This window comes from Coregonus lavaretus, assembly GCF_964263955.1.
Source record: "Coregonus lavaretus genome assembly, chromosome: 28".
In the NCBI taxonomy this organism is placed as follows: domain Eukaryota; kingdom Metazoa; phylum Chordata; class Actinopteri; order Salmoniformes; family Salmonidae; genus Coregonus; species Coregonus lavaretus.
Genome location: NC_140015.1, coordinates 22,280,567 through 22,304,829, shown reverse-complemented (window position 1 = coordinate 22,304,829; position 24,263 = coordinate 22,280,567). Strand labels below are relative to the sequence as shown.

At 47.3% G+C, this 24,263-nt stretch overlaps 1 protein-coding gene across 1 annotated transcript in view; it reads left to right on the top strand.

The window, feature by feature from the left end:
* LOC311103926 (caskin-2-like) overlaps positions 1 to 24,263 on the top strand; it is an 87,021-nt gene that overhangs the window by 1,189 nt on the left and 61,569 nt on the right. The window contains 1 exon segment of the mRNA XM_084145545.1: positions 2,778 to 3,321. Coding sequence (XP_084001671.1) covers positions 3,228 to 3,321 — 94 coding nt within the window. The 5' untranslated portion in view covers positions 2,778 to 3,227.

The window sequence follows — 24,263 nt, the reverse complement described above, 5'->3', positions numbered from 1 at the left end:
ACTATTAGACTGCTCTGCAAGCCTTAAATCAAAATATGCTGGTTATACTCACCAAATATGGAGTTTTGCTGCGCAACTATGGTCATTTACTGCCGTCACGCCCCAGTATGTGCTTCAAAAAAGGTGTAAATAAACGTTTTATAAATTATCTTTCGGGATACTGTACTGCTGCTGTATTAGCCGACCCGTGCGTGGCAGTAATGAGGAGAAGGGTGCAATTCAGGGCGTTCCTGCATGTGGGAATTCTTGCATCTACAGGAACACCTCTTTATACTTCTAGTTGTTCGTTTTTAAGTTAGGACAGGCAGGAGGTGGGGGCGCTCCAGTACAGTAGGTGGCTTTAATGCACAATAACTTTGGATGCCAGCCGCTGATAAACCCCACAGAGAAGGGGCGGGGGCGACAACAGTAGCTAGCTAGCCATACACCGGTAGACAGTGTCCTTTGCCCATGCCTTTCGGGCACTGTTTTCCCGCAGTTCTGTTAACGACAGCGAGGGCAGGTGTTTGGCAGGCGGGAGCAAAGTACACTGTGCGCTAGCTTAGCGAGCTAGTCCTAAGGAGAACCTTAGGACTAGCTCCATAGCAGGCGGGAGCGGCACTGTGTGCTAGCTAGCTAACTAGTCGCTAACTATCAAGCTAGCTAGTCCATGGTGTCGCCCCAGCCTGCTATGCTAGCGATCGGTAGACAGTGTCCTTCGCTAGCTAACTAGCAAGCTAGCACACGGTGTCGCTGATTAGCTAGCTAGTTAGCTATCACACAGTGTCACCCAAGTCTCCCGCCTGCTGTGCTAGCGGGAGGGGGGGTCGACCGGTACTAGACAGTGTGCTCCTCCCCCGCCTGTCGGGCACTGTTTTCCCACAGTTCTGTTGGTATTTGGTATTTTATTAGGATCCCCATTAGCTGTTGCAAAAGGTGCATGTTTATCAATAATTGGAAGAAACATCTCGATGCTCCTTATTAATCACACCAGACCAACAAATATTTTTTTCAAACATCATCCACATAAGAGTCACAGCAAAATCTTTTGTATGATCTCTTATACACTATTTTAGGCCCAGCTTTTGGAACTTTTGCTTTCCTGGATATAGCCACTATATTGTGATCACTGCATCCAATGCGTACGGATAAAGCTTTTCAACAAAGTTCAACAGTATTAGTAAAAATGTGATCAATACATGTGGATGATCTTGTTCCTGTAGTGTTTGTAAACACCCTGGTAGGTGTTTTCAAACGACAGTGACGGGTAGGTGGGAGCAAAGGACACTGTTTACCAGTGTCGCTCCTGCTAGCTAGCAAGGAGGACTCCGGTACACAGCAGGCAGGAGGCGGGGGCGACACGTGTGCTAGCAGGAATGCCCACATGCAGAAACGCCCCAAATTGCGGGCTGCAGTTGCACACTATTGGTAATGAGTGATTTTATTGGCGGTGCTGAAGAGTTGGATTTGGCGCATGCGCACTTGGTCAAAAACAATACATTCTTTCCAGACAAGACAAAAAATGTTGGTTGCTTGTACATTTTTAATTTAGACCTTTTTTGGAAGTACATACCGGGCGTGACGGCAGTAAATGACAATAATTGCTCAGCGAAACTCCATATTTGGTGAGTAACAAACGTATTTTGACATTATAACGCTTGCTGAGCTGTCTAATGGGGACATTAATGGTAGCTAACTGGGCTGGAGTGGGAACTCATCATATTCATCGTCTCCTCCTCTGCCCAGTTACTGGTTCAGGGTGATCATGAACACATCACAATTTGCGTTATTGTACTTTCATGCATGAGTTCTATCTAATTCTGCTACCGTCTAAGTGCAACAAATATAGATGAATTGTTTACATTTTACATTTTAGTCATTTAGGAGACGCTCTTATCCAGAGCGTCTTACAGTTAGTGAGTGCATACATTTTCATACTGAAGTTTAAAAGCAACATAAACACTCCTAAACTAGGCTACTTCTTGCTCTCATTTCCCTCAACTGTTCTGGCCATTGGGCTGGAAGAGTTTAAGTAGCCTCCAATTCAATTGCATTTGGTACATGGTCAAGCATTATCACAGAGCCTCAGGGAAAACTGTAAATAACACCAGCTCAAGTGTTGAAAAGGCTCTGAAAAAATGTCCATCATCCTCTATGGGCAAGTTGGTCTCTCATGAACCATTTGTCCATAAAGTCCTGGTATGCACTGCAGTCATTAAACCACATTTTTTTCTCATAAATTGCACTGATTATCAGACTTGTGTTGTTGTTGAGGAGGATGGCCAGAAGAGGCTACTTCATTTAATCTCAGATATTTGCTGCTCACCATGAATTGAAGTGACAACGATGCGTATTTATGTATGTGAGTGAGATGTTAATTTTGTGGGGAGATTCTTTAGAGTTTTCAGGATATTACTCCCTCCCTCACTGTTTTAGTAAAGGGCACTCCACTGATTTTCCTGTAAGTTCGAGCAGGGAAATAAATGAAAAACTGATGCTAGGCATGCTGGGCTTTGTGCTAAATAGTTTTTTCTTCCCAATTTAATATTTTGATTCATTTCCAAATTAATAGGCCCATAGCATTGGGGTGACATTTTGTTGAAGCGTGGTAAAAACCCTGTTGCTGTTCTTTGGGTTGGAGCTTCCTTGTGGTTACACGCTTTCTGACGGCCCTGCTTTGGTTTCTCCACCATGTGTTCTATAGCCATATGGGCATGTCTGTGTGGTTTGTCCAGTATTGAATGCACTATGATATAGCCTATTAACCTAACTGTTATTCTCCTTTTCTCTGTTCTCAGGTTCTGGACTGCTGGTTCAAGCTGCTACATTCCAGCCTTCTCAGTGCTCTGACCACAGCACCCGCCGGGGCCCTCCACCACATAAATGGTAGCTCCACATGACTCCAACCCCTGATACACTCTGTACAATAAAATATTTCGCAAATAAAGACAGAGAGAAAGTTGAACAGGAAATTTAAGCAGCAAAAGAGATTTTCCATCTCTCAGGCCTCCCTTGACTTGGCATCCGTAACCGGACTGGGAGTTGAGGCAGCTGATTTGAGGCTGTGAGTCCTCCCCTCTACTACTTCACATTCCCTCACCTGTCAGCTGTGTGTGTTTCTGTGAGAGCGTGAGGACAGTAACTCTGAGGTAGGTTGATGCGGCTGTGCCTTAGCATGGCGCTGTGAGGAAGCCGCTGCCTGGACTCTCGACGGACGCCAGTGAAGCGCTTACACACCTTGGACCATCATGGGGAAGGAGCAGGACTTACTGCAGGCCGTCAAGAACGGAGACCTGCCCTCCACTCAGAAACTACTTTCCAAGCTGAAAGCCAGCCGAAACAGTGAGTCCTCAAGTTACCCTTAAATCTCATAGCAAGATTTAATTTAGCACGCAGAAAGGCTGAGGGAGTGTGCAGTGCAATGCATCTCCGTTATGTTTATTTTCCCAAGCTTTGGGATTATAGGCAGATGGCGCATAAGTAAGACAATTAGATGTGGGCACAGTCAGAAATCTCTTCCTCTGGAGGCAGTAAGGCAATTGGTAACATGCTTAAACAAGCAGTTTGCTTAGTTCTGTCTGCTGCTGCTGATGCCACACCTGTCATAACTACTAAGCGTCTCCCAAATCAATAGATCCTGCTAAACGTCTACGCCAGTGATTCTCTAACAGAAGTAGGCTAGTCGACAGTTCTCAGTTGTTCAGACATGATGCAAAAGCCAGTGTTTGCTATCTAACTGACTCATCAACCAGTTTTCTAGGTCTGTTGGTTGACTCAATGAATATTTCAACATTACATAAAAATGTTAACATTTCAGTCATTTAGCAGACTTACAGGAGCAAATAGGGTTAAGTGCTTTACTCGTCAGGTTTTTCACCTAGTTAGCTTGGGGATTCGAACCAGCAGCCTTTTGTTTGCTGGCCGAACGATCTTAACCTCTAGGCTACCTGCCGCCCCACACAGTTACATGTATTTTCTTTGACATGAAAAAGTGATCAGCTCTGTTATTGGATTATGTGAAAGATAGCCTACCTTTTACAAAGTGGAGTATTGGAGCTAATCCTATTGAATGTAGAGTGATCCTTATGTTCAGTTGAGTGTATTTGTTCTAGGGAGCTGTGCTGAGAGGAGGTGAGTGCGCTCTACTCTCTACTCTGAGGTCGAGGTTCAGGAACCTGACTACAGAAGATGCTGAGCCTCAGCTAAAGCTTTGGGGAAATCTATCCCTTCGGATTTGCCAGGCCAGCTCCTATCCAGCCCTTCTGATGATGGCTCACTAATGAACTCTCGCTCTCGGGAAACTGAAAGCCTATCCACATTCTCCCTGGGTTTTAATTCACTGGACCATAAGCTTACGGCCATCTATATGGGCTCCCTTGAGAGGGACACTTTCTATCCCCAGATTAGCTATCTGCTGTATGAGGGTCTATGGATGGGGTGGGTGGGTTCCCACTTGCAGATCCCCATCACAAATCTCTCAAAGGTCTGAGGGGATGGGGGGGGGGGGGGGCTCAGGTGCCTCTTCTTGAGCTATCAAGTCCTCTGATCTTTCTGCTCTCAAAAGCTGTTATCTCCAACTACATCAGTCTATCAACTGCAGTTTACCGCACCTTTATCCTTCCGCTCTTTCAATCACTAAATTCACATACTGGCACTGGCATAGTTTACAAACACAAAGACCTTTACTCACACACCCAGGATGACCTTTTCTCTGACAATGAGTGTTGTCGTGTACTCAGAGGCCTGAATTACTAAAATTACAGTGCTGGGTGGCTATTCAGAGGCATTTTTTTCACAACTACAATGCGTTCTGGAGGACTCCTGTATTTAGTTGCTTGTTTCTCTGCTCATTCACGGTAGAGATAGTGTCCGACATTGAGTTCAACATGGCACAACACAGCACAGTGACTGAGAGAACTGAGAGCCCCAGGCCAGGAGGTTGGGCTGCTTTATCATTGTGATAACCTATCACCCTCTGCTATTATGGACCCTCTTTTGGCTCTAAACAAACATCATGAATTGCTCTGACCCAGAGGGGAGAGATGATGGGATATGAGGGTTGAGGAGGTTGTCAGGGTTAAGAGTGGTGTCAGTCTACCCTGTGTTTTTCCTGTGTTTATCAAATTCAGCAGACTATTATATTGTAAGAATGGTGGACATAAGGTGTAATTACACTATAAAGATCTCTTTGTCTGCCGTGGGGTTATAAACCCTGTCAACCGTTCATATTAAAGGGCAACTCCAGCCCTTTTCAACCTCATTTTCACTATCTCCAGCACAATACCAGTGTCAACATACAGCTGCACCATTAAGAGCATCTTGACTGCCTGCATCACCGTTGGTATAGCAATTGCTTGGCATCGGACCGTAAGGCGCTACAGAGGGTAGTGCGTATGGCCCAGTACATCACTGGGGCCGAGCTCCCTGCCATCCAGGACCTCTATACCAGGCAGTGTCAGAGGAAGGCCCTAACAATTGTCAAAGACTCCAGCCATCCAAATCATAGACTGTTCTCTCTGCTACCGCACGGCAAGCGGCACCGGAACGCCAAGTCTAGGTCCAAAAGGCTCCTGAACAGCTTCTAACCCCAAGCCATAAGACTTCTGAACAGTTAATCAAATGGCTACCCCTTTTTATTTGCACTGACTCTCTTTATTTGCACCGGCTCTATGCACACTCACTGGACTCTACCCACACACTCACACATACTACACTGACACTCCAACACACACACACACATAGACTACATTTGACTACATAAGCTCACACACACACACACACACACATAGACTACAGTGGCTTGCAAAAGTATTCACCCCCCTTGGCATTTTTCTTATTTTGTTGCCTTACAACCTGGAATTAAAGTGGATTTTTTGGGAGTTTGTATCATTTGATTTACACAACATGCCTACCACTTTGAAGATGCAAAATATTTTTTATTGTGAATCAAACAAAAAGTAAGACAAAAAAACAGAACTTGAGCGTGCATAACTATTCACCCCCCCCAAAGTCAATACTGTGTAGAGCCACCTTTTGCAGCAATTACAGCTGCAAGTCTCTTGGGGTATGTCTCTATAAGCTTGGCACATCTAGCCACTGGGATTTTTGCCCATTCTTCAAGGCAAAACTGCTCCAGCTCCTTCAAGTTGGATGGGTTCCGCTGGTGTACAGCAATCTTTAAGTCATACCACAGATTCTCAATTGGATTGAGGTCTGGGCTTTGACTAGGCCATTCCAAGACATTTAAATGTTTGCCCTTAAACCACTCGAGTGTTGCTTTGGCAGTATGCTTAGGGTCATTGTCCTGCTGGAAGGTGAACCTCCCTCCCAGTCTCAAATCTCTGGAAGACTGAGACAGGTTTCCCTCAAGAATTTCCATGTATTTAGCGCCATGCATCATTCCTTCAATTCTGAACAGTTTCCCAGTCCCTTCCGATGAAAAACATCCCCACAGCATGATGCTGCCACCACCATGCTTCACTGTGGGGATGGTGTTCTCGGGGTGATGAGAGGTGTTGGGTTTGCGCCAGACATAGCGTTTTCCTTGATGGCCAAAAAGCTCAATTTTAGTCTCATCTGACCAGAGTACCTTCTTCCATATGCTTGGAGTCTCCCACATGCCTTTTGGCGTTTTTTGCTTATTTATTTTTTTAAGCAATGTTTTTTTTCTGGCCACTCTTCCATAAAGCCCAGCTCTGTGGAGTGTATGGCTTAAAGTGGTCTTATGGACATATACTCCAATCTCCACTGTGGAGCTTTGCAGCTCCTTCAGGGTTATTTTTGGTCTCTTTGCTGCCTCTGATTAATGCCCTCCTTGCCTGGTCCGTGAGTTTTGGTGGGCGGCCCTCTCTTGGCAGGTTTGTTGGGGTGCCATATTCTTTCAATTTTTTTATAATGGATATAATGGTACGCCGTGGGATGTTCAAAGTTTCGGATATTTTTTTATAACCCAACCCTCATCTGTACTTCTCCACAACTTTGTCCCTGACCTGTTTGAAGAGCTCCTTGGTCTTCATGGTGCCACTTGCTTGGTGGTGCCCCTTGCTTAGTGGTGTTGCAGACTCTGGGACCTTTCAGAACAGGTGTATATATACTGAGATCATGTGACAGATCATGTGACACTTAGATTGCATACAGGTGGACTTTATTTAACTAATTATGTGACTTCTGAAGGTAATTGCTTCTTTAAAAAAAATTAATAACGGAAAAGTGGTGCGCGCATATGTATGCGCCCTTTGCTATGAAGCCCCTAAATAAGATATGGTGGTTTTTCATTTCACTTCACCAATTTGGACTATGTTGTGTATGTCCGTTGACTGGAGTAGGCTAGAGACTGGAGACTCTTATCTCCCTCACTAACTTTAAGCATCAGTTGTCAGAGCACCTTACCGATCACTGCACCTGTACACAGCCCATCTGAAATTAGCCCACCCAACTACCTCATCCCTATATTGTTATTTATTTTGCTCTTTTGCACCCCAGTATCTCTATTTGCACATAATCTCTTGCACATCTAGCATTCCAGTGTTAATACTATTGTAATTATTTTGCACTATAGCCTATTTATTGCCTTACCTCCATAACTTGCTACATTTGCACACACTGTATATATATTTTCTGTTGTATTTTTGACTATGTTTTTTTACCCCATATGTAACTCTGTGTTGTTTTTATCGCACTGCTTTGCTTTATCTTGGCCAGGTCGCAGTTGTAAATGAGAACTTGTTCTCAACTGGCTTACCTGGTTAAATAAAGGTGAAATAAATAAAATAAAGATAAAACATGAAATCCAAATAAAAATCCATTTAAATGACAGGTTGTAATGCAACAAAATAGGAAAAACACCAAGGGGGATGAATACTTTTACAAGGCACTGTACATTCAACTACATACTCACACACACACACAACACACACACACATGCATATTGATGCCACACACACACTCACACAGACACACTTTCACACTCTTCACATACACTTCTGCTACTCTGTTTATTTATTTATTATCCTGATTGCCTAGTCACTTTTACCCCTACCTACATGTGCATATTACCTACATTATCTCAACTACCTCATACCTCTGCACATTGAGTATGTTTACATGTACACTAATAAATTGATATGAAACAGATTATGGCAGATTATGCAAAAGTAATGTAAACACCTTACTCTGCTTATCTTAATGACACAGTAAGGTCAAAATCTAAGTAAGCATACGCCGATTAAAACACCTGGTTTTCTGAGCAATCTTTCAAATTATTAAGACATGTAAACACCTTAATCGGCGTTCCAGCTGTGTATTTGATCTGCCCATGTGCTAGCACTGTCACGCCCTGACTCAGGGGACGCTTATATGTTGAGTCAGGGTGTGTATATTCCTTGTTGTGTTTGGTCATTGTTTGTCGATCTAGTATGTATGGTTCTATGTTGGCCGGTGTGGTTCCCAATCAGAGGCAACTGTCGTTCGTTGTCTCTGATTGGGGACCATACTTAGGCAGCCTATTGGCACTAGTGGGGTGTGGGATCTTGTTCCGGTTAAAGTATGTTGTGTCGTCTACCTTTGACTTCACGTTTCGTTTCGTTGGTTGTTTTGTCGTTGTGTTTTAATAGAAAATAAACATGTACGCATATCACACTGCGCCTTGGTCTGTCCCGTCATTCAACGAACGTGACAGAAGATCCCACCAAACGAGGACCAAGCAGCGTGTTCAGGAGCAGACAGCCTGGACCTGGGAGGAGATCCTGGACGGTAAGGGATCCTGGACTTGGGAGGAGATTCAGGCTGGGATGGATCGCCGTCCTTGGGAGGAGACAGTGGAGGCCCGGTATAGAGAGGAGAAACGGCGCCAACAGTGCCGACGAAGGAAACCCGAGAGGCAACCCCAAGAAAATGTTGGGGGGGGGGGCACACGGTGTGGACGACGAGGCAGCAGGAGGCCGTTAAAGGGCGGGTCTGCAGGTTAGGAGAGGAGGCCACCATGTTACGGGGGCTATTGGTTCAGAGGGAGCAGGAGTTATTCGGTCAGAGGGAGGCGCTACAGGAGGCTAAAAGGGAGAAGGAAAGTGTAGAGGCACGGCGAGAGGAGCTGGTTAGGCAGCAGAAGGAGCGGGGGTTAATAAAGGAACGCAGTCCTGCTCCTCGCACCAAGCAAGTGGTGCGTGTCGCCAGTCTGGTCCGGCCCGGCCCGTTCCTGCTCCCCGCACTAAGCCAGTGGTGCGTGTTCCCAGTACGGCCCGACCCGTTCCTGCTCCTCGCACCAAGCCAGTGGTGCGCGTCGCCAGCCCGGCCCGGCCTGTTCCTGCTCCTCGCACCAAGCCAGTGGTGCGCGTCGCCAGTCCGGCCCGGCCTGTTCCTGCTCCTCGCACCAAGCCAGTGGTGCGCGTCGCCAGCCCGGTCCGGCCTGTTCCTGCTCCTCGCACCAAGCCAGTGGTGCGCGTCGCCAGTCCGGCCTGTTCCTGCTCCTCGCACCAAGCCAGTGGTGCGCGTCGCCAGCCCGGTCCGGCCTGTTCCTGCTCCTCGCACCAAGCCAGTGGTGCGCGTCGCCAGCCCGGCCCGGCCTGTTCCTGCTCCTCGCACCAAGCCAGTGGTGCGCGTCGCCAGTCCGGCCCGGCCTGTTCCTGCTCCTCGCACCAAGCCAGTGGTGCGCGTCGCCAGCCCGGTCCGGCCTGTTCCTGCTCCTCGCACCAAGCCAATGGTGCGCGTCGCCGGCCCGGCCTGTTCCTGCTCCTCGCACCAAGCCAGTGGTGCGCGTCGCCAGCCCGGCCTGTTCCTGCTCCTCGCACCAAGCCAGTGGTGCGCGTCGCCAGCCCGGCCCGGCCCGGCCTGTTCCTGCTCCTCGCACCAAGCCAGTGGTGCGCGTCGCCAGCCCGACCCGGCCTGTTCCTGCTCCTCGCACTAAGCTAGTGGTGCGCGTCGCCAGTCCGGCCTGTTCCTGCTCCTCGCACCAAGCCAGTGGTGCGCGTCGTCCGCCCGGCCCGGCCTGTTCCTGCCCCTCGCACCAAGCCAGTGGTGCGCGTCGCCAGTCCGGCCCGGCCTGTTCCTGCTCCTCGCACCAAGCCAGTGGTGCGCGTCGCCAGCCCGGTCCGGCCTGTTCCTGCTCCTCGCACCAAGCCAGTGGTGCGCGTCGCCAGTCCGGCCTGTTCCTGCTCCTCGCACCAAGCCAGTGGTGCGCGTCGCCAGCCCGGTCCGGCCCGTTCCTGCTCCTCGCACCAAGCCAGTGGTGCGCGTCGCCAGCCCGGCCCGGCCTGTTCCTGCTCCTCGCACCAAGCCAGTGGTGCGCGTCGCCAGTCCGGCCCGGCCTGTTCCTGCTCCTCGCACCAAGCCAGTGGTGCGCGTCGCCAGCCCGGTCCGGCCTGTTCCTGCTCCTCGCACCAAGCCAATGGTGCGCGTCGCCGGCCCGGCCTGTTCCTGCTCCTCGCACCAAGCCAGTGGTGCGCGTCGCCAGCCCGGCCTGTTCCTGCTCCTCGCACCAAGCCAGTGGTGCGCGTCGCCAGCCCGGCCCGGCCCGGCCTGTTCCTGCTCCTCGCACCAAGCCAGTGGTGCGCGTCGCCAGCCCGACCCGGCCTGTTCCTGCTCCTCGCACTAAGCTAGTGGTGCGCGTCGCCAGTCCGGCCTGTTCCTGCTCCTCGCACCAAGCCAGTGGTGCGCGTCGTCCGCCCGGCCCGGCCTGTTCCTGCCCCTCGCACCAAGCCAGTGGTGCGCGTCGCCAGCCCGGCCCGGCCTGCTCCTCGCACCAAGCTAGTGGTGGGCGTCGTCCGCCCGGCCCGGCCTGTTCCTGCCCCTCGCACCAAGCCAGTGGTGCGTGTCGCCAGCCCGGCCCGGCCTGCTCCTCGCACCAAGCTAGTGGTGGGCGTCGCCAGTCCGGCCTGTTCCTGCTCCTCGCACCAAACCAGTGGTGCGCGTCGTCCGCCCGGCCTGTTCCTGCTCCTCGCACCAAGCCAGTGATGCGCGTCGCCAGCCCGGCCCGGCCTGTTCCTGCTCCTTGCACCAAGCCAGTGGTGCGCGTCGCCAGCCCGGCCCGGCCTGTTCCTGCTCCTCGCACCAAGCCAGTGGTGCGCGTCGCAAATCCGGTCAGGCCCGTGCCTGCTCCTCGCACCAGACCAGTGGTGCGTTTGTCCAGTCCGGCACGGCCCGTGCCCATTCCACCGGTGCCTGGTCCGACACCGGTCAGCTGCTCCACTCCGGAGCCAGAGCAGTCCGCTCCACCGGTGCCTGATCCAGTTCCGGTCAGCCGTTCCACTCCGGAGCCAGAGCAGTCCGCTCCACCGGTGCCTGATCTAGCTCCGGTCAGCTGCTCCACTCCGGAGCCAGAGCAGTCCGCTCCACCGGTGCCTGATCCAGTTCCGGTCAGCCGTTCCACTCCAGAGCCAGAGCAGTCCGCTCCACCGGTGCCTGATCCAGCTCCGGTCAGCGGCTCCACTCCGGAGCCAGAGCAGTCCGCTCCACCGGTGCCTGATCCAGCTCCGGTCAGCGGCTCCAGTCCAGACCATGACGTCAGCCCCTCTCCAGGTTCGGGGTCTCCCACACCAGGGTCCAGACAGGGCCTGGCGTATGGTGAGAGGAAGGAGAGGGGAAGCAGCGGCTCCAGACCAGACCAGGGGCGCAACAGGGAGGCGGAGAGTGAGAGGTCGTCACTACCCGAGCCGGATCCGCCTCTGAGCCGGATTGCCCACCCGGCCCCTACCCTCTTATGTTTATGTTGTGCGGTCGGAGTCCGCACCTTTGGGGGGGGGTACTGTCATGCCCTGACTCAGGGGACGCTTATATGTTGAGTCAGGGTGTGTATATTCCTTGTTGTGTTTGGTCATTGTTTGTCGATCTAGTATGTATGATTCTATGTTGGCCGGTGTGGTTCCCAATCAGAGGCAGCTGTCGTTCGTTGTCTCTGATTGGGGACCATACTTAGGCAGCCTATTGGCACTAGTGGGGTGTGGGATCTTGTTCCGGTTAAGGTATGTTGTGTCGTCTACCTTGGACTTCACGTTTCGTTTCGTTGGTTGTTTTGTCGTTGTGTTTTAATAGAAAATAAACATTTACACATATCACGCTGCGCCTTGGTCTGTCCCGTCATTCAACGAACGTGACAAGCACCAGCCGAGCGAGCCTCCCTCTTTAGTGAAGTGTGTTCGGAACAACAATGTATGCGTCTTAGAAGTAGTTTTCACATACAAACTGTATATGTCCGAACTCTGAATCAAATCTGCTTATCAAAAATAACATGTTCGCCGTGGTAGAACGTTTATTTTGATTGGTGATTTTCTGCATTTATCAGAGTGCCATCAGGTAGCCTGATTTCAGATGTGTCCATGTAAACAGGATTATTAGGGAAATTGTTCTTCTTGCAAAGCATGTAATCGCGCTATTAATCTCACTATCCACAATATCTCATTATTGTGTGCACCCATTGACTCTGTACCGCACTCATTGACTCGGTACCAGTACTCCTTTTATATAGGTTCGTTATTGTTATTTTATTGTGTTACTATTTCCTTATAATTTTTTTTGCTAATTTGTCTTAGTTTTTAACTCTGCATTGTTGGGAAAGGGGTTGTAAGTAAGTATTTCACAGTATAGTCTACAGCTGTTGTATTCTGCGCATGTGACTGATTTGATTTGAAAATGGCGCATTTCTACGTTTTGTAGAAACAAATATAAAGTGCTACCCGATTACATCAAAAGTTGAAACATTTTTTTAAAACAGTGGTTTTCAAACACTATGAGATTTGCGGTGACGTGGGGAGCAAGATAATACCCTCCCTTGGGCTAGAAACTCACAGTTTTTTTTCCTTTTAATCCTTCCCTGTGACAGAGAAGCATTTTTTTTAACAACATTTATTTTTACCACAGATCATAGAAACGCGCTGTTTTCACATACGTAGACACTGGTTTGGTGCTGGAGACAATGAATATGAGTTTGAAAAGTGGCAGAATTGCCCTTTTAATACAGGGGATGCCCCTGTGGCCCCTACACATCAGGCTGGGCTGGAGTTGCCTCAGCCAGCTGACAGGCCTGCCGTGCTGCTTGGGTCTGCCCCCAAGTCCCTTAGGGGATTCCTGGAGACTGTCGGATTACCCCCTCCCTTTGTTCTGCCTCTCGCCCATCCCAATTTATCACCTTATACGTTACGTGTGGCTCAGTTATTGTTATGAGCTCCAACCCAGCCCATTTATGGGGTTGGGGACAATCATTAACCCCCGCCATCAGGTTTCCACAAACAAACACACATCACACAACCGTTTCTCTGACATCTGGTACCTCAGGTCTCTGCCTCACCCGATCCACCCCCTCCCATATGATGCTCAGCCAGATTAAGGGGAATTATGGGTCGAGCTGGGAAGAGAAAGAGGGGTCCAACGTAGCGGGGCTTCCTCTTCTCTCCTACATGGCAAAGTCAGCCAAACTAAACCCTTAACAGGCGGTGTAAGTTCACTAAGTCCAACGTCTCACTGTCAAAGAGTCTCAGGAACGGTGGGATGTAGCCAGGTCTGTTGGCTCAGAGACACACGTTTGGACTCTGACCTCTTTCTCTCACTCTGGCCACAACAGATGGAGAGACCCAGCTTGGATTGTTGTAGGAATTAGTTTGAAGAGGTTAAGTGTGTGATAATATAGACTAAATCCATGTAGTAATCCTGTATATCTGTGTTTTATTACAGCCCCTAGACATCAGATACCACAAATCCCTTTGTTTTTTAGTTGCGTTGGTTTCACCCCCCTTTCTCTGGATTTGACTTTGTTCAGAGCTGCCACAATTAAAACATTAAAACGCTTTGTCTGAGATTGACAGATGGTATATTGGAATTTGGGATCACTTAGAATGACAGAGGATCGCATGTATGTGTACTGTAGGGAGCTACTCATTTGTCCTGTATTAGGAGGTCCATATTTAAAACTGATGTTGGGTTCCATCATGGCTTTGTATAAGCCATCTTTACCTCCAGCCTCTATTTGAAAGGACTTATTTAGTCCAACATATTCAAGCTGATAAGGTTTCATTTGTGTTTTTATGCCCAGAAATATTTCACAGCTTGTTGCCCAATTAGACCTATAAAGCTTGGGGAATTGGTTTGATCTTAGATTTGCATCCATGCAAACCCCCAGGAATTGGGAGTGAAACCCCCCTGGCGTACAACATCGCCATCTGTCTTTTTAAAACATAAGTGTGCTACACACTGCATTATTATTGACCAAAAGGAGCAATGTTCCGTATTGAAGACCATCAATGTCCCATTATCGGAGTCTCGTAAAACTGTTGGGCCACAATGAAAGGCAGAGCCGTTAAGAGAGCCCCAAACAAAACGTCCAGCGCGGCGGTGGTGTCTGTGGTGATTCTCCAGGAGGGAGCAGCTGTCAGGCTCCCCAGGCCAGGGAGAGGCTTCTAAAGAGGCCACTGTGACTGTCTATCGGCCGCCAGGCTGCTCGCCCATACTGCAGCCATGGTTTATTCATGAGTTTGTGTTCAAATAGAGCCAGCCCACCCAAACACCCAAACACCCAATCCAGTCCCTTCATTCCACTTACTTAGGCCTTTTCCTGCTTCCATCTTATTCCTGCCTCTAGCTAGCACATCTGGGCCATAATGGCACAGACAGGCACACAACCTCCTGTTGAACTATTCAACTAACAATAATTCTGGGAAAAGCTCCATCCGTTTACAGTCTCGTCATTGCCAGTATAGCACTTCTTGCTACTGGCAAAAAGGAATGAGCTAGAGTTCACAATCTGAAGATTGTACAAGTTTTTCTATTTTCCATCCCAACATACTAGACATTTTGCATATAGACTTGACCTTGTTTCAAGCAAACACAGCATATTGTTTGCTCAGTCATCTGCTAGTTGTTTTTGGTAGAAGTTTAACAGAATTGTATGGGTTTTACTTCACCATTGCACCGTCCTCTCCCATGCCACAATACCTCAAGTACAGCACAGGATAATGAGAAGGACATTTCCACTTTATTTTCAGACTGGGCATATTGATGGGAAAGTGTTAAAACCTTTTAGACAGACTGTGAAATTCTGTCTCTGTACTGAAGCCGCTTGTGTTTGCCCGTCAACTCTACCGTTGGTGTGCTAAATGTTTAATTGGCTCGCTAAACAGACAGGTCCCATAGACCTTGTAAAGGAGGTCAGTTAGCCTATGCCTCAGAAGAGGAAGAAGCACTGGTCTGTGTTGGAATGGGGCCCTTCAGGACCTCTAGCTGTCAGGTTTTTTTTGTCTCTGACGGAAGTGGAAAGAGAAGAAACCCAGAGTTAATGGGAAAAGCAAAGGTTATTGTTATCAGTGGTCTACCTTTGACCCTTTGTCAAATGTTCTGTTTTTTCTACTCGGTTGTATCACAGACAAGCCATCCAATGTTTATGAATGCATTTATTACATTTACATTTACATCATTTAGCAGACTATTAGTTTTACTCATCTAAGACAAGATTAATCTATAAACACAACCTCAAGGATATCTCTTGCCTTGGATATTTGGGAACTGTTGAACTTTTGTTGAACTTCATGTTTCATGTCACTATTTAACCATCCTTTAATTTTTTGTTGATGAGTGCCAAATTTACTGAAATTAAATGGGTGGGTGTCTTCCAAAACCACCCACTAGAGCAGATACCAATGTCAATGATGCAACAAGCGTTGGAATGCACTACCATATTTACAAAGAAGTTGAATGACATTGCCCTATTTTGTATGTTAGTGCATGCATGTGCTTGTAAGAATGTGTATAATCTGGGGGGGTTTGGGAGTGTATGTCTTTGTGGATTATGTCATCTTCTTTCAGCAGACTGGGCTCTCTTCTTTGTTGCTTCTCTCTTTGCCATTCTGTTCCCACATCATCATGTCAGACGTACAGCTTTCACAATGTCCAGTCATTGCCTGACTGAACATCCATAAGATTTTAAGATATGACTGATTGTTCACCTCATTTGAAAAAGTTTTACTTTTTTACTTATCGTAATCTTTATACAGTCAAGATTAGAATTACCCAAAACAAGGGATTTTGGATGTCACGTCATGGTATTTCCACAACATAGAAACATAGGCTTACATGCACATAACTGTACCTCCTATGGCTCAAAGCTGGCTTTACACATTCACATTTTGACACGTGTGTAATATCACCAATTTGTAAGTCGCTCTGGATAAGAGCGTCTGCTAAATGATGTAAATGTAAATGTAGTGGAAAGCTGCTATTCTGAGCGCAGTGGTTTTCCAAAAGGCACCAGTGCGGAGCTTTCAAAGCACCCTTCCTGTTGAGGGCCTTAATGACTAAGCCTTCATGCAGGATGTGACTGGAGCATAGGTCCAGGTGCACACTGGCACTCTGAACTGGAAAAAACGGTACATTTTAAGATGCGGTTTCACGCTGACAGAAAGCTAAGGTACCAAACGGGCAACAGAACAGTATGACTTATGACTCCCAGCTGTGGACTGCTTGGTCTTATCAAGGTTTCGGTTATTTTCCCAAATCCCTCCCGCTCTCTGTGCCAACCATTGTCCAAGACACGTCATAGCAGCACAGTGTATTTGAATGCAGAAAAAGAATAGGAGGGATGATGTCATGTTGTTGGAATGTGTACCCCACAAGGATACCGCCGATCTGTTTTCTGGAACTGGAATCCGACTCCCCTTGGTGCAATTACAGTTCGACTTAACCTGAAAACTGAGATGAAAGTTTTGGTATAGAGGACAAAGAGAAGGGTAAGAGGCCTCAGAACTTTCCAACAGAACTGTTACTATTCTGCCCTCCAGGAGTCTGAGGCGACTTCAAACAGGAGAGAAAAGTCTAGCTTTTGTCATGGAGATGAGGAAATGTGGTCTCGGCTACGGTGCTGATAGCGAAGGGGAGAGGAGCGGAGCTGTCGGAAGCTAAAGGGAAAGTTAGCTGGTATCTCTCCCTGGGCTGTTAATCTGTCACCTTATCTCCATTACTGTAAGTGGAGGCCTGATGCACCGCACCCACACTGACCACAAACGGACATGGTCAGTCACATGCTTACTCTGTCAGGAGGAGAGGGGAGTTAGTACTGGGGTAGTAAGTAGATGAAAGTTTGGCGCCGCTGGAGAGTAGAAGTCCATTATGAACAAAGGATGGGGTGTGGAGTTTCCTCTTATCCTGTGACCAAAAAGTGTGGAGTGTTCTGGTGCATCTGTTTGGCTTTAAGAGGAAGAGGCATGAACTCACACACACACTCATATTTGCTATCCTCCACCCCTCAAGACAAAAACAATGAAATGTTTGTTTTCTTTTTTTACCCAAGGAACATTCTCCACACTGGGAAATAGTATCTCATTAAGGACTTGGTTCTCTGTGTGTGCAGTCAGTTACCACAGGGGTGCAGGTTTAAATGCATACCTCCATGGCAAGCTCTTCCATGAGGACCCTAGAGTCTGCCACTACATCGTCAACTGGCCATTAGGCCTCCCATTAGGGCCTGCCCTCCAATCAGCTATATTCATTAGGGCCTGGTCTCTGGGCCTTCCGTTTCTGTCACACAGACCAGAGTGACACACAGAGGTGAAGTGTCCCGTTTAGCATTCCTGCAGGTCAGTGTGAATTAGGCCCTGTCAGCAGCTTCCAGCTGGATCAACATGAGCTACTATTCTCTCTCTTTTTCTTTCTTTCTTTCTTTCTTTCTTTCTTTCTTTCTTTCTTTCTTTCTTTCTTTCTTTCTTTCTTTCTTTCTTTCTTTCTTTCTTTCTTTCTTTCTTTCTTTCTTTCTTTCTTTCTTTCTTTCTCTCTCTCTCTCTCTCTCTCTCTCTCTCTCTCTCTCTCTCTCTCTCTCTCTCTCTCTCTCTCTCTCTCTCTCTCTCTCTCTCTCTCTCTCTCTCTCTCTCTCTCTCTCTCTCTCTCTCTCTCTCTCTCTCTCTCTCTCGCTCGCTCGCTCGCTCGCTCGCTCGCTCGCTCGCTCGCTCGCTCGCTCTCACTCACTCACTCACTCACTCTGGCCCCATGACAAACAGCAACCAAAAACACTCCAGCCCACTCCGTGTGTCGTCATTCGTCGGTATGGTCACACCGTGTGTCATCCTATTATAGATGAGCTTTTCATCCATCCAGAAAATAACAGAAAAGGGATCCATGTCCATTTTGTGCATGCTTTCATCTGTTTAGTGTTCACTTCAAGCCAACGGCATGTCTTTGGGTGTTTCAAAGGGACACAAAGAAGACAAAGTGGTGTTTGTGTAATCTTCTGCATGTATCATATGCAAACATCACTGTTCATTTCCTCTCAGATCTTGTGATGCTGGTGTAATTGCACCTGCCTCTTCATTAGCCCCACCCCCCAGCCCATATGGGTCTGTATGGAAGAACCCCCTATCAGGACGATTATGTCACCCTGCTGTCCTTCTTTTATATGAATGTGTGTCTCTTTCTTTAATAAAACCTGCCGTATGTGTCACATCCCCGAGCCCCTTTCTCTGTGGGTGCCCAGCTGGGTGGATGCACAATACAACTCATGCAGGTCATTTGCATGCATGGCGCTCCATTGTGTCAGCTGTCTAATGGGCCTCAACAGGGAGACCGATCAGGAACCTTATCTCCTCTCATAGGCTTGCTTTGCATCCCGCTCCCACAGCCAGGCCCCCACCTGGGTTTCCAGGAAGGCTCTGTCTGACCTGGGAACAAATGACTGAGTGCGTGATTGTTAGCTCAATTAGTACCTTGTCTCTAAAAAGTTATTTTCTTAAACTATTTTTTAGTGTTTGTGTGCGATCCTCGAGCAAATAGACTAATGACTTGGAAACAGAGAATTCTCTGGAAAAGAGAATTGGATGAACAATTTGGGTCAGAGCAATAGCTGCACCCATTAGACAAATAATTTTGACCTCTCTTTTGGGACAGTGCTCAATAGGAGCTCAGTTCAGCGTTTAGTCTCAGGGTCATTGTGAGGTTAGGGGCATATTACAGTCTTGGTGGGTTGGTGGAGCTCCCAGCATGGCAGCAGTAGGTATATGATATAATCACAGTGATGAGTCAGTATCTGTGTCCATGGCTCTTCTCCAGGCACTGCTCCAGCACTGGGGCTTAGGCCTACAGTTTGGGACCCGGAGATGCAATCTCCGCTCTGCGTCCGGTGCGGATAATGCCACAGCACAGTGCAGCAGGTACAGAGTGAAGCCATGGGATTATCTCCCAAGGTGGTGCAGCGGTTTCACCCTGCTACACCAGATGTGTTGTAGCATATGTAGCTGCTAGTCCTGTTGGTGGACATCAGGGCTGACCCCATTTAGTCGACTGGTCGATTGTTTGGTCGATAGGCTGTTGGTCGACCGAGATTTCTTTTAGTCAAGCAGTAGCAAATAATAATAATAATAATTTCATGGTGTACAAGACACCTGTCTGATTCGCGCCTGTCTGCGTGGACTAATCCATTGTGGAGGCCGTGGGGATGGCACAGTTCATCAGTCTAAGACGTGCTACTGTAATTGTATATGTTTATATTACGTAAGAACAATGGTGCAACACTAATAAAAATACATTTATTTTATAACAAATGCGCTTTCTCCCTCGTTGGATAGCGGTCGCGGTTCTGAAACATCAGTGCGCTGTTGAATTGGCACCTTTTTCTAGACCATGTTGCTATGTGCATAATAGCTAAATTAACCAGCATATTGGTGTTGAGAACAATGCGGCGGAGGCAGCAGCAGAGTTAGGAGACGAGAAAACAGCACTTTCCTTAATTGTCTAAGAAAAATGAGGAGAGGGGAAACGCCAACTTAATGAGGTCTATAATCAATAGCCTAACTGTTAAATGTGCCTAAAGAAATAAGACAGATCCTGCTTCTGTTTGAGTGTTTGTTTAATAGCCTACTGATTCCGTGAGCACCAAGCCGCACGCAACCACAACATGTCGGATAAACAATTTCACAAATGTGGCTGTATTTCATCTTTGCCATGCTGTAATAAACACTTTACACCTTTTTCCCGTTAGAACAACCTCTCTGGTATTACTTATCATTTATTTAGTGTTGTTTATTTATTTATTAGTTGTTTGAGGAAGGCCCTCAAAATTGTCAAAGACTCCAGCCACCCTAGTCATAGACTGTTCTCTCTGCTACCGCACGGCAAGCGGTACCGGAGTGCCAAGTCTAGGTCCAAAATACTTCTCAACAGCTTCTACCCCCAAGCCATAAGACTCCTGAACAGCTAATCATGGCTACCCGGACTATTTGCACTGCCCCCCCCACCCCATCCTTTTACGCTGCTGCTACTCTGTTAATTATTTATGCATAGTCACTTTAACTCTACCCACATGTACATATTACTTCAACTACCTCAACTAGCCGGTGCCCCCGCACATTGACTCTGCACCGGTACCCCCCTGTATATATAGCCTCCCTACTGTTATTTTATTTTACTTCTGCTCTTTTTTTCTCAACACTTTTTTTGTTGTTGTTTTATTGTAACTTTTTTGTTAAAAATAAATGCACTGTTGGTTAAGGGCTGTAAGTAAGCATTTCACTGTAATGTCTGCACCTGTTGTATTCGGCGCATGTGGCCAATAAAATTTGATTTGATTTGATTTGATTTACACGCTTTTAAATTGTCCGAAAAATTATGTGTATAGTAATAATAATAATAACCCTCCTTTTTCTTGATCTCCTTCTTATTGTTATTATTACTATTATTATTATTGTTATTATTATTAGCATCATTATAATAATAATCATTATCATTAGTAGGCATAGTATAGCAGCCTTGTATAACCACCATTGAGCTGTAGGCCTAAGAGCGCATCCTGTTTAGTCTTAATACCATAACTTATTTAGGCCTATATTTCAATACTTATATAGGCAACTGTATCAATCAATCATTCATTCATTCGTTCATGTCATCACACAGCATATGAGTCATTCATGATTTGAAATGCAATCAAGCATTTTTGTTTTAAAATAAAATAAATTAGCGTAAACAATAAATAAACCGTTACATTTTGGAAATTGCATTCACGAATGAATGCGACTGTTTTTAGTCTTTGCTGTAATAAAGGCTTTACAAAAAAACATTACAACAGACTCTCTGGTACGGTTATAATGTATTTAGTGTTGTTTACATTGTTCCAAATGGTCCGTAAAATTATATTGTAATCTAACAGCACCTGCTTGGCACACATAATACGCACGCAGCGCTTGCTCCTTACCTTCTTTTTCTTGATCTCCAGTATTTTCCGCAACTGGTCAAATTTATTCCACACATCCGACATCCCCTTTACCTCCTGAGCAACCAGTAAACATTCCCTGTTTCAAGTTTATTTGTCTCGTCCTCTGCATCCATTTTGCTGTTACGTGTTCAGTTTGTTTTCCAAGTTATTTATGTAATTATGATAGGCTATAGGTCAGGCCCTATTGGTCACGTGCATGTGATGCATACATGTGTCACGTAAAGAGAGCAAGGGTTGAGGGAATAGGGAATGTTTTTCCTAAACAAATTAGGGATTTTGGTAACAGAATTTTTCAGTCAGAAATGGCTGTAATTATGTTTAAGTTCTGTAGTGGTCGCTGCAGCATGGAGGAGAGAGAGGGACAACGGGTACTAGTCACACAGTCACTTGCTGACATTTTTTTAAAAGCGCCGCAAGTCTGAGCACAAGCAAATCAATTGCGGTCGGACTCCCTCTAGTCATTTGTGTCTTAATTATTTCATCAAACCGTGCGCTTAATGCATCAGACAAGATCAGTGCATATAGTTGATTTGATTAAGAACAGACTACTCTCGGTCGACCAATATTTTATTTTAGTCGGGGACAGCCCTAGTAGACATAAACACAGAGTATGATAAACCGCTTTGTAACTTTGTTTGACCTGACGAGAAAGGGCAACAGGCCTTCATCATATTCAGATTTATTTTCCATTGTAATTTATACTTTTTCAAAGTAACCGTTTTTTTTACTATGTACATGTTGAAACACTGTACGTACATTTTAGGCCTAGTACTTCAAAAGAACGTCATGGATGTAGAAGATGGATTTTTGTCCATTGTTCTTCTCTCAATGCACCAATGTACTGTAATGTGATTCAAATGATGCTGTATGATGGTTTACTCATAGGGAGTCAAAGGGACACCATTTGCCAGTGAACCCTGGGGAGCCCCATCACCTGTGAACCCTGGGGAGCCCCATCACCTGTGAACCCTGGGGAGCCCCGTCACCTGTGAACCCTGGGGAGCCCCGTCACCTGTGAACCCTGGGGAGTCCTGTCACCTGTGAACCCTGGGGAGCCCCGTCACCTGTGAACCCTGGGGAGCCCCGTCACCTGTGAACCCTGGGGAGCCCCGTCACCTGTGAACCCTGGGGAGCCCCGTCACCTGTGAACCCTGGGGAGCCCCATCACCTGTGAACCCTGGGGAGCCCCATCACCTGTGAACCCTGGGGAGCCCCGTCACCTGTGAACCCTGGGGAGCCCCGTCACCTGTGAACCCTGGGGAGCCCCGTCACCTGTGAACCCTGGGGAGCCCCGTCACCTGTGAACCCTGGGGAGCCCCGTCACCTGTGAACCCTGGGGAGCCCCGTCACCTGTGAACCCTGGGGAGCCCCGTCACCTGTGAACCCTGGGGAGCCCCGTCACCTGTGAACCCTGGGGAGCCCCATCACCTGTGAACCCTGGGGAGCCCCATCACATTTGCAGTGTTGACATTACATATGATAATACAGAGCTTGTGTCCCTCCCAGCTATGACTGGTAGGTCCTTATGATTAAAGATAAGAAAATCCCTTCAATGTACAAGTCTACCCTGTTTCTAATGTTTGCTGTCCCTCAAAATAGTCTCAAGTGCATTAACTCTTTTGGCCTAATGAATTGGCCAAGGTGCAGAGACGTGCAGTTGGGACAAAAATGTCATGGCATTTTGGGTTAACCCTCTCTGGTGATCCTTTTAAGACAAAATAGGATGTGGTCAAGGAAATTACCACTCTTTCTATTTCGGTTTGGACGACCAATCCATTGTTGGTTTTTGTTGTCTTTATTTGTATAGTAGAATGCAGCCTGATTTGTGTATCTTCTGAGATTGATCCTTCCTTTCATGAAATGACACTTCATCAGATGAAAGTCTCTGACAGATGGGAATAAGCTTGAACTGCTGCATTTGGGTTGAAAATTAACCCAGTGATTGAATCCTCAAACTGAGCATTCTGAGGTTTGCCTTGAGATGAACTATGATGTATGTGTTTTCTTAACTGCCTGCCCTCCTTACACTGTTCAGCTTTACCTATCAAATTATAGCTGTACTGGTAGTCCTTTGCACACATATAATTAAAGTACTTTTCTGTTCGTTTGTCATGAAACAGCAGGGATGTTTTTCTCTGGTCTCTGTGCCAAGGAAAACATTCCCTCTTTCATTTCCCTTTGCTTTTCTCTCCTCGTTCCTCCTCTGTCAGTTAAACCAAACACGTCTTTGGAGCATTCTTGTCATGTAACTGACTTTTGCATATGCACCAACAACTTATTTTTCTTTGCATTTGAATCCTGATCACAAAAGAAGTGCCAGGCCAGTGTTTAGGATGCCTGACGACTCTAACTGAATTACTCTGCTACATACTTCAGTCTGAGTCTGCCATCGTTGAAGTCGTTTGTGGTGACATCAAAATGAGTGTGTTGTACAAAACAAAAGTAATCAGGGATTGGATCATCTCTAACCAATTAGCGTATCAAAGCCAATGACGCATTTTCAAAACGCTGCTTTACCCACGTGTTCTGGCTCTGGCCCAACCCATCGGTTTCTGGAACCAATCAGAACGGTTACAATGTGTTTGCGTTCTAGAAATCGTCCGGGAGGTACTCTGATCCAGACTCATTGCAGAGAAGAAACTAACGTCTGTGGGCGTGGCCTAGCGTATAGCTGGAGCAAGGATTTTGAGTAGCCAGGCCTGTGTTTAGGGCGGCTTCGATGTATTTTCTCCAGTGTTGCTGCTTCCTGCTGCAGTGTGACTGTGGCCTCCTGTAGCCGGGGCTGGCCTGAGCTCTGATACTTGGTCTCTCAGCCAGCTCCCCAGCGGCCTGCCCTGCAGCTGCCGAGCCATGTCAGTTGGCCCAGAGATGAAAGTCTCGCGGCCCACTCATTCAGGGGGAGTGCCTGACCGCCATGTCGTCACGGATACGTGTCCATTAGGGCCCAGTGAGTGACAGGCCGGCTCCACAGACAGCAGGGTTCACTGCACTCACAGTCCAGGTGTGCGCACACACACCCTGAGGCAGAGAGCTGTGAAACCCATCACACACAATCATGATTTATGACTCTGAGGCCCCCCTGTGCTCTACGGGAAGTTCACTTTTCCTGACTTTA